This window comes from Musca autumnalis, unplaced genomic scaffold, assembly GCF_047663935.1.
Source record: "Musca autumnalis isolate F117 unplaced genomic scaffold, ASM4766393v1 scaffold_5, whole genome shotgun sequence".
NCBI classification, from domain to species: Eukaryota; Metazoa; Arthropoda; class Insecta; order Diptera; family Muscidae; genus Musca; species Musca autumnalis.
In genome coordinates this window covers 167,964,830-167,981,783 of record NW_027412088.1, presented here as the reverse complement: position 1 = coordinate 167,981,783, position 16,954 = coordinate 167,964,830, and the positions used below count along the sequence as shown (strand labels likewise).

The 16,954-nt window shown below is 37.4% G+C and overlaps 1 protein-coding gene and 1 long non-coding RNA gene across 2 annotated transcripts; one reads left to right on the top strand and one right to left on the bottom strand.

The window, feature by feature from the left end:
- Nucleotides 1-9,760, bottom strand: LOC141386593 (retinol-binding protein pinta-like). The gene is made up of 4 exons (XM_073955443.1): nucleotides 9,451-9,760; nucleotides 833-1,175; nucleotides 401-773; nucleotides 1-328 (listed from the first exon to the last, which is right to left on the bottom strand). The coding sequence occupies exons 2-4, from the start codon at nucleotides 1,126-1,128 to the stop codon at nucleotides 71-73; spliced, it is 927 nt and encodes a 308-aa protein (XP_073811544.1). The 5' UTR covers nucleotides 1,129-1,175; nucleotides 9,451-9,760; the 3' UTR covers nucleotides 1-70.
- Nucleotides 1,974-2,668, top strand: LOC141386600 (uncharacterized). The gene is made up of 2 exons (XR_012408413.1): nucleotides 1,974-2,164; nucleotides 2,237-2,668. It is a non-coding gene; the product is annotated as an uncharacterized lncRNA (long non-coding RNA).
- Nucleotides 9,761-16,954: the final 7,194 nt, after the last annotated feature.

Here is a 16,954-nt window from a genome sequence, read left to right as displayed (position 1 = left end):
TTGGTTCCGACAAATTAAAAAAATATTCTTTATTTACAAATTTGTGGTAATTAAAATTTCCACTTATTTTCTAATCCACATTCAGCTTACGGAATGAGCCTTCCATGCCAAACAAATTATTAAAATCAATCGGTTTTCCCGGTCTCAAATGTTCATCGGTACCATATTTGGCATCTTCCTTAAAGTAATCTCTGTATTCTTGGAATTTCTTTTCCCAATCGGCAATGATTTCAGGGATTGAGCCATTTTCACCACCATACTCCTTGGGCAAATATTTCAGGGGCACCTTTTCATAGAATTTATCCAAATTCGAACCGTAAACAACCATCTAAAAAGGATACGAAAAAAATAATAAATAGCAAAACCTATGGGAAAAACCTTTTCATGTTTTTTTACCCACCCTATTTAGTTGTTTCTCACTCATCATTGGTTTCACTATATTAAATAGGGACTCAAATATTGATGGGACATTAATGAAATTCGATGACTTGGGCCTGAGAGGCAGTGCTTCCTCCGAATAGACGGTCATTTTTTTCATTAAACTTGGTGTCATTTGGAAGAAGTGTTGTTTTCCCCAATTTTTCAAATCGGCAATGTGAACAAATCCATTCACAATGGCATAATCATCTTCCCACATGGTGATTTCATTCCAGGCCTGGAATACACGCATAATATCGCCAAAGCTATGCTTTTCTGGGTCATAACAACCGTTGCGTATAATCACAATGCGGGGACCATCTCCATTTAAGGGGGTCGGTAAAGACAAACCAATTCTGGAAAGGGTAATCGAGTTTTTAATTTACTAATTAACCTGACAACTTCTTCAACTTACCCCAATTTAATAATCTCTTGGATCTTGGGATCATCAATGTCCCGCAATGAAAACAATTCTGGGAATTTCGACCTCAACATATAATATTTATCAATTTTTGATTTGGCCTTTTCCAAACTGTATTTACAGCCGCGCAAAAATGCCAATAAAAATTGATCATCGGTACGAGCTCTCAAATGTGGTTGTTGTTCAATCCATGTCTTCAAGGCTTGTATGTCATCATTAACACGAGCAGGATCTTCGTGCAGTTCTTCAATTGCAACTTTTTGCAAACCGGGCGGTAATGGTCTCACCATATTTCGTGTGTGTACGGCGTCTATTAACCAATCGAATTCAGTCAATACTAAAATTAAATAAAATAAAAGACCTAGCAAAGTAAACTATGAATTTGCTATCAAATCAAATGGATATCAATTGATAAGGTGTTATACGATTCTGTTGTTTGTTGTCGGACTATGGAAATGTTGTGAAGGCATTTAACATTGATAAGATGTGAAGACTAGAAAAATATACAAATTTATAGCACGTTTTTATGGGAGGTTTTGGGAGAAGAATAAGGTACTGGTAGTTTTTCGAAACATTTGTTACATACACGCAAAAAAAACATATGTCCCAAACATATTTTGCAGCAAACATATATATGTTTGCAACAGTCCCAAACATAATATATGCTTGGGTCTGCAAACAAATATATGTTTGGGTGGAAACAAATATATGTTTGGTTGCAAACAGATATATGTTTGGGTGCAAAGATATTTATGTTTGGGTGCAAAAATATATATGTTTGGGTGGAAACAATTTTAAGTTTGGGTGCAAACATTTTATATGTTTGGGTGCAAAAAAATACAAACCCAAAAGGCACAAAAAAAAAACACATGCACCAGTGGGCGCTTACTGAGAGCAAGGGAGCGTAAAATTCAATGTAAAACACTTTGAAATGTGTGCTCACTTGCTCTCAGTAAGAACTCACAATGATACAAGGTAACCTCACGCTCATAGCTCACAGAGTTGTATTCGCTTTGCCGTACCTTCATTGACAAAATGATTTTGACGAACTTTGTATGTATACGTTAAAACATATATATGTATGTCAGGTTTATTTACATTTCAAATTCCAAACTAATTTAATTTAAATTTTTTAAATTTTCAGACAATTTGGTGTCGATTTTTCCCCGTCTGCCCGCCCGTCTGAAGGATAACTCTCGAACGGATAAGCAGATGTTGTCCAAATATTGGCCTCGTCATATTTTTTCAAAATATTAATCAATTTCAAGAATAAGACATATCGGTCCACATATTCCGGTACCTCCTCCATAAAAGTCCAAAGATTTGGTGCGTACGATAGCTCACGAACGGATTAACTGATTCTGCCTAAAACTTATTCCTCGCAATATTTTTTTCCAGACATACATATATCAAGCATGGACTATATTGATCCAGTCCTTCGAGTAGCTGCTTCGAAATTCCTTATGGTCCTGTTAACAGTGATATGATGTGTTTCGTGATCAAGTCTATGCTTTCAAATATAATTGTTCAAAAAGTTTAAAGCTCCTACAGCGACCAATATAAATGGCTTTGCACATCGGAACATTTCTCCCAAACATGACCCAAATCTCAAAAAATCATACGGTGACACTAAATTGGATGTTTGGCACGATAAATATTGAAATGACTCCCCAAATAAGATCCAGCGTATAATCATGTATATAATGACGTGTATAATGACTACAACACTATATGTTTTTCCTTGTAAGATTTTTATTTTTGTAAAGACAAAATAAAGATAGATTTTCTTAAATATTATAATATATTTTGTAGAATAAAAATAATACAAAACACAGATTTTACATCTTGGGGGCACTGGCGGCTTTCTTCTTTCTAGCTTCACGTGTTCTATAGCGTTTTAGCGCGGTTGGTAGCAGTTTTGGTGGTTGCAACAGCAAAATGGTTCTTAGCCAATTCCTTCTTCAAGGTGGAACTATTAATCTTTGTGGTATTCGATGAGAGGTCCACGGCGGTCGCGTATGGTACCATGACCAACACGGAATTGTTGGGATTTGTACACCTTTTGGATGTCAGTCCAGTTCTTCAAGCGCCTGAGGAAAATAGCCTGTTCGGACTTTTGCAACTTTTTTGCTAAGGAAATTCATACACGCCATCAATTAAAAAGGCAGATAGCAAATAGTAGCGGCGTTGGGTATACTGACCTTCCTGTTCCAACTGCGAAATGTCTTAGTAGAGGCGACCATCACGGCATGTGTTACCAAAAGCACAGGACCACAGCGATGAATACCGCCACCGCAGACACGAAGAATACATGCAACGGCCCTACCAGTGTCCAATGATTCGACAGAGATTTGGTGACCTGTAACAAGCAGCACACATTCAACATCAAAATACAAATCCACTCATCTTCGCTCCAAACATTTACTTACCAGCTTTTTTGCTGGCAGCCGGCCATAAGGTTAATGCTAGTTACCGTGAGCGTGTGGGGATATCGTTGCCGAGATCAGGGTGAATAAAAACCTTGAACATTGCTGGCAATTAAATGCTCGTTTCTGTAATTTGTCTTTTCCTTCCACGAATAACAATGCAATAACATTCAAGCTGGAACTCTTTGTACGTTAAGAGGACCGAGAAACGCAAAAAATACAAACTTTTATTCTCCAGCCGCAGAAACGTTCTCTATGACCGATTAGGGATAGGTAATGGAAAGCAATAATCGATTTTTCGACTATTCGATTATGGTCTAAATCTAAAAATGCGATTTTTCGGTCTTGCGATTATTTCAGTTGTCTTAAAACTCGACATTCGACTTTTTCATAACCGCAGAAAATCGACTATTCGTCGATTATCGAGTTTTCTTTTGAAACTGTAAAACCGACAAAAGTGTAAAACCACCAAGTCAACAATCTATGGTCAAACTCGTAAATCGATTACAAGATAATCGATTATGCGATTTTCATTCCAGACAAAAGTCGACTACGATTTTTGGATTTTTGACTGCAAAAAATCGATTAATCGATTAACCGAATGTCGACTTACCTATCCCTATGACCGATTCAATTATAAAATGTATTGGGCATTTAATTTACTAAAAAGCACAATTTCTTTAAGAAAACACAAAACACTGATTTATTCACTCACTTTACCGTCTTGACTCTACAAAGGCATCTAAAACACTGAAGAAATAAAAAAATATAATTCATGTCATTTCTTCTTTTCTTTTTCGCCTGCTAAGTTGGTTAACAACAACAAAACAAGAAACACACGAGTTTGTCGCATACATACCACCAAAGCCCCCTTCTTCCCTTCTACGTCTTCTATTATACAATACACCAGGGGAAGGCATTGTGACTCACAAGAGAGCCCATGTGCTCTAAGTGAGCGTAAATTGGTTGTCGCTCACAGCCTGTGTAGATGCTAACACGTTGCGAGCAACAACAAATTTACGCTCATTGAGAGCACAAGGGAGATCCAAAAAATTTCTCTGCCTCGCTCTGCAATACACACAACTCTTCATTATAAAACAGCATTCCACAGCCGCGAGAGCACTGTTATTACTCTCGTTGACAAACATCCTCTCTCCACCCCACATAGGTTTCAATAAGGAAATTTTTGGCCAAAACCCTATTTTTGAAGTTTCGAAATTTTAACTTTTTTTGCACAGAATAATAAAAAACACCTCAAGTCATCTGAAAATAATTAGTTTTTGTAAATAACGTTAGTATTCGTTGATTGGCGCAGTACCAAAGTTGACACTTTTTATGTAAAAATAAAACGGACTTTGTGCTGTAAAATATACAATTTTTGTTGTATTGCGTCGCTGCATAAATATATAGAAGTGAGACCAAAGTTATTATGAATCAGGAAGCTGTTAATGAGTACTTTCATAATATTTACAAAAAGAATTTGGATTTGGGACCATTGTGCACCCATGAAAAAAATGTTCTAACATAAAAAATATGTTTTACCCAAACATATCAAATTGAGATATGTTACAAAATTTGCAAACATATATTTGTTTGCAACCGGTTGTTTGGATCCAAACATATTTCTAACATAAATTTTTCTGCGTGTATGCAGTCTTTTATATGTCAGAACGATCGATATAGTTGAAAGTCCATTAAAACCCCCAGGGAGTTTCACAAATTTGTCATGTAGATTAACTGGATTTTAATTGAAGTAATTTCTGGATATTTTTATTGATGGTAAGAAGTGTGGAACTTTTAAAACGTGGGCTATAACGCCTCGGTACGTAAACGGAATGGCATTCCGGCTTTATTCATTTCTGACTAAAAGGCAATGGGCAACCTAGGGGAGAAGGTCAGGAAAGATGTAGGCTCCTGTAATAAGTAGACAGCGGAATTTTATGCAACCCCTATTTTTGGTCCGATTCATATCAAATTTTGGGGCATATTTTTGGCTTCTGATTAAATTGCAATCGAAACATATGACATATGCAAAATGCATAAGTTTTTGCATATGCTATATGAAGACGTGGACCTATATCGTGAAATTTCAGGTGGAAAGTTTTGTACCCCCAAGGAAGACTTAATACCAAATTTCAGCCATTTCGGAGGGATATTGAGACCACAACCTCCAAAACACCGAAAATCGGGAGGTACCGTTCTATGGGGGCTATATGAAGACGTAGACCTATACCGACAAATTTCAGCATGGAAAGTTTTATACTCCCAACGAAGACTTTATACAAAATGTGTGATGTTGAGGCCTCAACCTTCAAAATATCGGAAATCGGGACGTACCGTTCTATGGGGGCTATATGAAGACGTGGACCCATAAGGACAAATTTCAGGTGTAAAGTTTCATACCCCTAATGAAAACTTAATACCACATTTCAGCCATTTCGGTGTGACTTTTAGACCACAAATCCTTGTATATATTTTTGCATATGCTCATGTAAAAATATGTCACATGTAAAAATATGTCAAAATGTGCACGATATGCAAAAATTTCTGGGCCTAATTCGTTTTATTTTGTGATAAAATGAGTTTCTGTCTAATCAGATTTTCTCTACGACCATCCTAACCATATATGCATTTGCATAGGATTCCGCTGTCTAGTAATAAGTTAACAGGGGTATGAAGTACAAATAAAAGAGAGATCCCAGCAAAATAAATTGGAAGTAGTGCAATGTGGACTAGTTCTGTCACGGCATGTTTTGATGCAGTTCAACTGGAGTCGTGAAAAAGGCACTCCAGTCCTCACATTTTAACCGCATTTGGATGCAATCCAAAGAATCACATCCACTTGTCACATTTTAACAACATCCGGATGCAGTTCAACGGAGTCGTGAAAAAGGCACTCCAATTCCTCACATTTTAACAACATCCGGATGCAGTTCAACGGAGTCGTGAAAAAGGCACTCCGTTCGCTACATTTTATTAGCAGTTGTTAGAGATCCCTATATGTACATAAATCAGATTGTACATCTCTACAGGCAGCGGCTTTCATTTTCCAAAAAGAGATACGCGTGTTAACATGTCCAAACATTTGTTAATACAAACTAAATAATATTTAATATTTAAATAATATTTAATTTGTGAACATTTTTCCGGCAACTCACCAGAAGAAAATTTCCGAATGGAGTGCTGTTGGAGTACGTGTCGATATCTTAACTGGTGATGGGAAGACAACCCATTTAGCAAATGAAGCAAAAACAAATCAGCTTGGAACAAATGCAAGCGGAGGAAACACGCATGTTTGCGATTGAATTCAATGGAGAATTTTCATAATTTGTGTTAATGTAATAAAGTTGTTAATATTTTTGTTTTGCACAAATAATAAATGCATTTTATTTGGTCTGGCATATTTTGTAATGGCTTGCACAATTTCCGCAGAATGCCTGTACCAAACACGTGCTTTGGACTGCCTCCTATTCTACCCCAAAGGGTTAGTTAAAATGCAATGCCAAAGGGTCAGTTAAAATGCAGTGCCAGAGGGTCAGTTAAAATGCAGTGCAAAAGGGTTAGTTAAAATGCAATGCCAAAGGGTCAGTTAAAATGCAGTGCCAAAGGGTTAGTTAAAATGCAGTGCTTTGGAGTGCATCTTTCAGTAGTCACGCTCTTGTAAAAATCATCAGTGAAAATGCATAATTTGATGCACATCCAGATCACTTGTACATATCATTTAACTGCATCTTTGGAGGCAAACATTTTGCTGGGATATTATCTCATGCACTTCAAACAGCCCTAGTCTATTGACTGCCAGTCTAGGAAACAGACAGAGGTTTCAGTTTCTTCCAAATCTTCACACAGCCTGCAGTACTAAATGCTGTTGTTCTCCCACCAAGATTCTAATTTAGGTGGGATATACTTAATCGCTTATGCGAAAATTGTCGTCTAATTCAAGTTGACTATCAATTAAGCTTAAGACCTTCGCATGTCCCAATAACATTCCTGACTCTCGTTGCCTAAAAGCCGTCCACCCAGTCTGAAACTGGTTCAGGATATCCATAGGCTGTAAATCCAGGATCACGTTCAAAGCGATCTGAGGAGCTCATTCGTACACTTGAAAGCTTGAGCAGTAGCACCTTAGAGTACCTTTACATATAACCTGATTTAATAACCTCACTGGGTTTCAAATATCAATTCCATTGCTTATACGTCAAGTAAATCCTCATAAAGATGGTTAACCCGTCAAAAGGCTATAATAAAAACAGACTATTATTTCCAAGTGCTTGCCACCAGAAAAGTCCACTCTAGGTTATGATGGGCAGATTCACGGTTACACATAGCCAGTGTCTGACTTGTGCTCTGAGTTCCCAAGTTTTTCCAATGCAGTTTTCCTCGGTATTCCTTTTCCATGTCAGTCGATGATGCAGGATTGTAACGAAGTCCAAAGTCCCAGTCCAAAACTGATTGCGTATTCTGGTTAATAACACGAGTTCCTCTTCTTCGGGTTGACTGCAAGACAATTCTCGTGGGTCCAGCTTGATAGTTGTATCAGAGCACCTTGCATATGGTCAGACAGGGTTTGTAAAACTTTGCCGCTAATCAGCACTACAACATCATCAGCATAACTTACCACCTTAGTTTTCAGTTGGTTTATCACCATAAACTGGATTAGAAGTGAAGGAACCCCACTGAGGTGTGCCTCCACAATGATGGAGGAAAATCCTACGTACGTGAGAGCAGTATGGATGGAATTAAGCTTCACATTATTGATAGCCTCCGGGTGCCACCGTGGTGCAATGGTATGCACACCCGCCTTGCAGGCTAAACGTCCGTGGTTCGATTCCTAGGTCAGACAACATCTCCGTTTCAACGATAGCAAAATACCCATCGGTGTAATGTTGGCGACATTTCCTGAGTATTTGAGCCATTAAAAAGTCCCTAAAAGCGGTGTCTTAAGCTGTGTCTTCGGACTCGGCAATACAAATTAGATCCCATATCATTGAGCCAATATGAATTGGGGTACACTCATTGATATAAGAGAAGTCTCCCTCGACCTTTCTGGAATGTTTGTGGAGCAATTGTTATTATATTATTGAAGGCCTCCTCCATTTCGAGAAAAGCCGCCAGGGTGAAGTTTGAATCATCCATATTCTTCTTAACGTGTCCAATAACCAGGTAGGACGGTTGCCAAGGATTTGCCCTTCATGTAGGAGTGCTAAGATCTAATGATCTGTTTGATATCTAATTCTGCCCTAACTTTCAGATCCAGTAAACTTTCCATTGTCTTTAATAGAAAGGAAGACCATAGTATTTAGGTAATGTGAGAATCAGCTTCCCTGCTTTGGGGTTGTAAGTCACCTTTACCTCTTTCCATAACCGGGTATGTTTGAGAAGCGAAGACATGTCTTAAAAATCTCCACGAGATTATTTAAAACCGGATTCGCTGCATTCTGAAAGTGTTTAATCGCCCATTGAAGTCTTGGGAGACTAGTTTATCTCTAAAGGCCTGCGTACATAAGCTGCCTTGCCTGCTTACCTTGCTTACTTCTGATAAAAGAATAAAAAGGAAAAGGGCCACACAGTTTGAAATTTGATCGGCCTTCTTTATTCTTCTATTTTTATTATGTCAGAAATGAAGCAGGAAAGCAAGGCAACCAGGCAAAGCAGCTTATGTACGCAGGCCTTCAGCTGTTGTAGGCTGAACACCATCAAAGTCCGCGCAACATGCAACGTGAACCCCTGATAGTAGATCGAGAGTCTCTAAATCAGATTAAGTCCACGAACCGTCGCTCCATTCAATACCACCTATGAATAAATGCCTATCTTTCGAGACTTGGCAGCTCATTTACTCCCTCTATATATCCCATTAGGAGGCTTATTGTAGGGAGAACACCATCAAAGTCCGCGCAACAAATAAAGCGAACCTCTGATAGTAGATCGAGAGTCTCTAAAACAGAGTAAGTCCACGAACCGTCTCTCCGTCTTATAACACCTATGGAGTTGAAATCATTATCATTCGAGACTTGGCCGCTTCATTTAATACCTCTATATATCCAATCAGTACAGTTATTATAAGATTTTCGAGCTGTTTTGCGACGTGTGGCTAACTGAAAGACCCTCCAATTCTTTATCTCACAGTCGTCCTTGTATATATCAATAACCTAAACTATACTTAAAAAAAATTGAATATGGGCTCACCTCAGGTATTTATGTCACTGTCACAGCTCCTGCGTGACCTTGCCTGTGACGTCCTCCCTCCATCTACACTGTGACCTTTAACAACCTCAAAATTGTAGGTACCAACTTCTACAGTTGGCCCGAGTTCTATGGACGCATTAAGCGTCGATATCAACTTGGCCTACAGTCTTAAGCACCTGGTAACTCATCAGCTTCTGTGGTTTAATTATTGTGCGCTTGAGAAAAACCAGGGAGAGTCCTAGGCTTTGCTATATTAAAGCCGGTCAGAACAGTTCCTTTGGTTTCTTTCATCCCCTATATCACTAATTAACTGGTTATAATTGAAGTAATTTCTCGATATTTATTTGGGGAAACAGTGTTGAACTTTACTTAACTTCCATTGTGTTTCTGAAGTGTTTGCAGCTAATGCCAAACAGGTTCCAATCACAGTTTAATACCATTGTATGTCTACATGCCATCCCATTCATTATAAAGCAGGGTACACCAAAGTCTATTAACTTCAGCCACATTATGACTCGGCAAAATAATTGAAATCTTATCAGAATTTTAGTGTTTTCAAACGAAATAAAATCGCATAACGCCTTATCAATTGATATCCAACATGTCGTTTGATTAGTCGCTACTAACTTTAGCGTCCATTTGAAAACAATACACACATATCAGTGGTACAAAGAAAGAGCCACAAACCACGACCTATTTGTATTGGATAAGAAATTATCATGGTTCGACCATTACCACCAATAAATTGCAATCGAAGAACTTAATGAAGATCCTGGGCGTGTCAATGATGATAATCAAGCTTTAAAGGACTGAATTCAGGAGCAACCAGCGGATTGAACAAGGAACATTTCTTCCAAGTTAACCAGAGTCGAATTAAGAAAATGAACGTGTATTCGGAGAAGGCCTTTGCACCGCATGTCATTAATGCTCCATCAATATTTGAATCTTTCTTAAATATGCCTAAGCCAATGATACCTAAAAAACAAGTGGATAGGGTATGTGTTGTGAATGGGCTCTAATTGCGGATTATTAAATACTGTTTATATTTTCAGATGAACATCTATTGTTCCAATACAGAGAAAATGTACGAAAAAATTCCCCTTAAATATATACCGAAAGGATATGGTGGTGAACATGGTTCAGTACCAGAAATCATCGAATAATGGCATATGAAATTCCTGGAGTATACTAACTACTTCGCAGATGATTAAATGAATAAAAACTGGTAAACCGGTAGATTTTGAATACCTATTTGGCATGGAAGGTTCATTCCGTAAATTGAATGCAGATTAAGTTCTGAAAACGGCTAATATACTAAAACTGTCGCTGTAAAATGTATAGCATATTTCTATCAGTATAACAGAGTATTTTTCATAGAGATTCTCTTATTGTATTCCTCCTTATTAATTATCAATATATTGAAGCTTGTCGAAGGGCAGTAGTAACATAGATGTAATGGAATAAATGTGAAGTAAACTCTAAATTTTCTTAATTGAAGTAATTTCAGAATATTTTTGTTATTTTTGCTTGCAAGGAGTTGAGGGAACTGTGGATTTCCTAACCAATACTCTCCTGACTTGTTATGATGACTGTTTGGTGAAATAAACAGTTCGTAAAGCAGCTAGGAATTCCTTTAATAAAGCCAGTAAGACGAAAATCAGTACCGATTGAGATGCCTACACAAACTCGGTTATGGAAACAGGTAAAGGTGACATCCACTAAGCGAGGAAGGCGTGTAAAAAACTCCCTAAAAACCAATCCTTATCTAACTTCCTTTCTATTAAAGACGATGACGCTTACATCAAGGTTTGGTTCTCTCACCTCTACTAAATTCTTGTGTGTTTCGACCAGCTGAAAACCAAGGTGGCGGCCTATGCTGATGATGTAGCAGTGTTTTTAAGTGACACATTTTTACCAACCCTGGCTGACCTTATGCAAGGTACAACTGGCAAGCTGTTCCATCGCTTGACGTGGAAAAGGAATACCTTATTGCAGACTTAGACCACAAGGCCATCGTAACCTACTGTCCAAAATATCGTGTATGCATAGATCTGCGTTAATTTTGATTGCCGCGCAATCAAAGTCACTCCCCAGGCCGCCTTGAACATGATCCTGAATTTCCAACCGCTGCATATCCTGATCCAGCTTCAGATTGCGATAAGGCTTTTACGTTCCTAGAGTCAGGATTGTGGCGGATTTTACATATTGGCCATACGAAGGTCTTAATCTTGATTGATAGTCAGCATTAATCAAACGATAGGGGTCGCGAAAGATTGTATGCCCATCTTCTATATGTTTGACTCATTATCCCCAAATTTTTACATTAGGGGCATTTGGGCTGAAGGTAACTCTCCTCTGGACGTTCTGGCAATATATACAGATGAGTCAAAGATGGAGGAAGGTACTGGCACGAGAACCCATTAATCAAAAAACTCACTTTCAGACAGAGATCTTGTTCCTACATCTCAGCTTGTCGCAGATATCTGTGGTATGCGCGGACGACGAGTGTGATCCCTAGAATCTTGGGTAGTTAGTGGTCGGAATTCTGAACAGAGTGACCTTAGATTTAGTGGCTGATATTTGCATATTCCCCGCGTGGAAAAAGGCCTTTCATAATTGACATCAGGGAGCGAACCATCCATTTTAAATTGAGGAAAGCTCAACTCGAAAGAGAATTAATTAAGTAAATTAAGGATGTTTCTCATCGTCAGGAAAGGGCCTAATGCGACTATGTTCTCTTTCTTCTCTTATTCATGCTATTCCAAGGGGATCGACAAATTGTTGATTAAAATAACTTGCGCACTTCTTCGGATCAGTCAGCGTATCTTCGCCAAACGTGACTGAGGACATATCTTCCTTCTTCCCAAGGCTCGAGAGAGACTTACATAACCATTGCCTCCAATTCACTTATTCCGAATCCAATATTGTAACTCTGCAGATGATTTAGCTACTTGTTTCGCTTGTACTTACCGGTTGGTCGCTTGGTACTAACTTCCAGTGCCAGCTCCCTAAAGGTCTTGGTACGTAAGCGGCTGGCTTTCTTGCTTATGTTTTTCTTTTACCAGAAATGACTTAAGCAAGAAGGCCATACTTACTTATGTAGCGATGCCTTAACTCTGGGGTCACTAAAATTGGTTCGACGCAGCTCATCAAGCTTATTTTTTTGGCCTCTGCTGGGAAATTTGGTCTAAATTCTGGTATTTGACCAGAAGGTAACGGCTGAGCTGCGATGAACTCTCGGAACGACCTTTCTGCTACTCAAACATACCCCGTTTGCACTTAACCGGATTTAATAAACCCACTGGTAATAGGTACACAAATTTTTGTGTGTAAAATTTTTCTGTTTAAAATTCTCTTCAGACAAGTCAATAAAATAGAGAAATGTATAACCACAGCAACAACCTTCAAAATACCGAAAATCTGGAGGTATCGTTCTTTTAAGTGAAAAGCTTTTTAGTACTAAGGAAGACTTAATATGAAATTTCAGCCATTCCGGAGGGATATTGACGCCACAACCATCTAAATACCAGAAATCCGGAGGTACCGTTCTATGGGGGCAATATGAAGACGTGGACCTATACTGAACGTGGACCTATACCCAACGAAAACAAAATACCAAATTTCAGTCGTTTCTGTGGAATATTGAGGGTACAACCTTCAAAATACCGAAAATCGGGATGTACCGTTTTATGGGGGCTATAAGAAGACGTAGACCTATGAAGTTTTATACCCCCAATGAAGACTTAGTGCTAAATTTCAGCCATTTCGTTTCTGTGGAATATTGAGGCTACAACCTTCAAAATACCGAAAATCGGGATGTACCGTTTTATGGGGGCTATAAGAATACGTGGACCTATGAAGTTTTATACCCCCAATGAAGACTTAGTGCTAAATTTCAGCCATTTCGGTGGAATAATGAGGCCAAACCCTTCAAAAAACCGAAAATCGGGGGTACCGTTCTGTGGGGGCTGTATAAAGGCGTGGACGTAACCAAAAAACGAAGACTAAGTACCAAATTTCAGCCATTTCGGTGTGATAATGAGGCTAAAACCATCAAAATACCGAAAATCGGGAGGTACCGTTCAATGAGGGCTATATGAAGACGTGGACCTATACCGACAAATTTCAAGTGGAAAGTTTTATACCCCCAACGAAGACTAAATATCAAATTTCAGCCATTTCAGTGCGATGTTGAGGCCACAAACTTCAAAATATCGGAAATCGGGAGGTACCGTTCTATGGGGGTTATAAGAAGAGGTGGACCTACGCGGACACATTTTAGATGTATAGTTTCATACCCCCAACGAAGACCTAATACCAAATTTCGGCCATTTCGGTGGTATATTCAGGCCACAAATACCTGCATATGTTTTTCATATGCATATTTTATGCAAATATGTCAAAATATGCACAATATGCAAAAATTTCTGGGCCTAATTCGTTTTATTTTGTGATAAAACGAGTTTCTGTCTAATCTGAATTTCTCTACGACCATCCTAACCATATATGCATTTGCTTAGGATTCCGCTGTCTACATATAACCATCATAAAATCCACTATTTTCTGCATCTTACCTTGGAGTCCATTGCAATTAAATTGCAAAAAGGATGCATGGTTGGGGGATGTTGTTGATGATGTTGGGGGACTGAGTGGCAGCTGCTGGCCGGAACACGGATAAAGATAGAGCTATGAAAATAGAAGGAGATTTTTATCGAATGGAGATCTTTTATTTTTAAGAGTTACAAAAAATGCATATATATTTCAATTTATAACCTTAAAGCGGCGGTAGCGGCGGTACCGTTATATCAAAACGAGGACCTAGATTAAGACTTTTTTGCAGGGATGTCTCACTAAGATCCCAAAATGTCAATTTTCAGCCAATTTGGTTCAAAAATTGGGCCAGAACCTTAAAAATCTTTAAATGGGAGGTACCGTTATATGGGGGCTATATCAAGATGTGGACTTATATTGACAATTTTTGGTAAGGAGATACTTGAATCGTAGAGATCGTTATATTTAAATTGTTAGCTAAATCGGTTGATTATTTTAGATAAAATCCTGTGAGTTTCGTATTGTTTGTGTAGTTCCGATGCATCCTTTGTGGGGGCATAGCATTGTATTACGGCCAGGCTTATCTCATGGCCTTTAAATCTCACAGACATTGTCCGTTCGTTAATACAATTATAAACCAATACAAAATATGACCACCATTTCTTTTTAATTGGAGGGATTTGTTTCATCGAACTTCGCTCATTCCAATAAAAGATAGCTTAGTCCCGGACCACACTAAGAGTAATTTCACTGAAATTTTGACATGAAAGTAAAGAAAATGTAAAATAAAACGGTCTGTTTGTTTCATACGAATATTGCAAAAAAATTTTAGAACAAATGATACACGGTTTCATTTGTTCTGAAATTTTGCTTTGTTGTTTTATGCATTGAAATTATGCATTTTCCCCAAAAATGCAAAGTTTCATGTCAAAATTTCATTGAAATTACTCTAGTGTGGCCGGGACTTATATTGCATTATTAGTCGATGGTCAGACTAGTAAGGTTTCTTGAAACCAATTTCGTTAAAGTTTCTTTTCAGGTTTCGTTAGTGTCCACACACGTTAACGTGAAATTTAAGATTTTTGCGTGTCCTCTTTATTTTACCATTCGCATTTGTTGTGTTTCTCATACCAATAAAAACAAAACAAACGTAAAAAAAACTAAAAAGCAACACAAAATAATTAACATTAATATTTAAATTAATATTAATAGTTAAATTTTCACTCTTTTATTAATCAAATGTTTTTATTAAATCTTTTTATGCTTGTTTTGTTGTTAACGTTTGCTTGAGAAAATAAAAATGAAAGAAAATGGAAGAAAAAAATTGCAACGAACATCAAGAAGAGGCAACACAACAAACACAGAAAACCATGTACATGGGTTTCTGTGTTTGTTGTGTTGCCTCTTCTTGTTGTTCGTTGCAAGATTTTTTCTTCCATTTTCTTTCATTTTTATTTTCTCAAGCAAACGTTAACAACAAAGCAAGCATAAAAAGATTTAATAAAAACATTAAATTAATGAAATAGTGAAAATTTAACTATGTATTAATATTAATTTAATTATAAATGTTAATTATTTTGTGCTGTTTTTAGTTTATTTATGTTTGTTTTGTTTTTATTGGTATGAGAAACACAACAAACGCGAATGGTAAAATAAAGAGGACACGAAAAAATCTTAAATTTCACGTTAACGTGTGTGGACACTAACGAAACTTGAAAAGAAATTTTAACGAAATTGGTTTCAAGAAACCTTGCTAGTCTGACCATCGACTATCCTACAGACTTGTAATAATTTTTTACGGGCTTGGTATGGTGTATTTACGTTCGATGTTCCAAATCGTTGTCTTTTATCAATGTATAGAGTCGTCATCGGTTTCATTTCAAAATAAGTAAACAAGGGAAAAGTGGATTCCATATCTCTTAATTCCACCTTCACAATATTGATAGTCTCTGAAAAACTGTTATTTTTCCAATTTCTAGTGAATTTTTTGTTAATTGACCAATAATGGTCATTATTCGTTTTAAAATACGTGATGTGGCAACACTCATCCTTCGTATGCTCTCTCACGGTTTAAAAAGCTTTCGCTCAACGTGTAGTCAGCTGTTTGCAACACACATTCAAAAAGCAAAATAGGGATGACACTGCTGTTTTACCGTTTATGTTCTTTGAATCCCAATTTTTTTTAACTTAAACGAAAGTGAAGCTTTTAAATTAAATAGTTAAGGGGAGTACACACCATCAGTCAAAACTGACAGTCAATGAACTTTTGCTACAATTTTCTGGCAAATAAAAACTTTTGTTTAGGTAATTATATGCCTGTCTGCGTACTCGATAATTTGTAATAATTATTACAAATGTTTAAATAAAATAATTAATTAAAATTTTGAATCTTAAATGCCTTTATTAACACCCATCTCCGACAATTCAATATAATACAATTTCCACTGGTAACAATTTTCGTACGATTTGCAGAAATCTCATCACTAAAAGCTTTTTTCGCATGTTATACTAGAGTTGTACAATCTAGTTCATTTGAAAGATCTAGTTCAATAGCTCAGCTCTTTAAACTGAACTAGGTCAGTAATCTAGTTCATAGTTCACTGTCCAGTTCAATCTTAATCGGTCGTTTTATGAAAACGCATACATACACCAAATACAAACAAACAAAAGGATAATATAATTTACCCAGCAAAATAAATTGGAAGTAGTGCAATGTGGACTAGTTCTGTCACGGCATGTTTTGATGCAGTTCAACTGGAGTCGTGAAAAAGGCACTCCAGTCCTCACATTTTAACCGCATTTGGATGCAATCCAAAGAATCACATCCACTTGTCACATTTTAACAACATCCGGATGCAGTTCAACGGAGTCGTGAAAAAGGCACTCCAATTCCTCACAATTTAACAGCATCCGGATGCAGTCCAAACGGAGTCGTGAAAAAGGCACTCCGTTC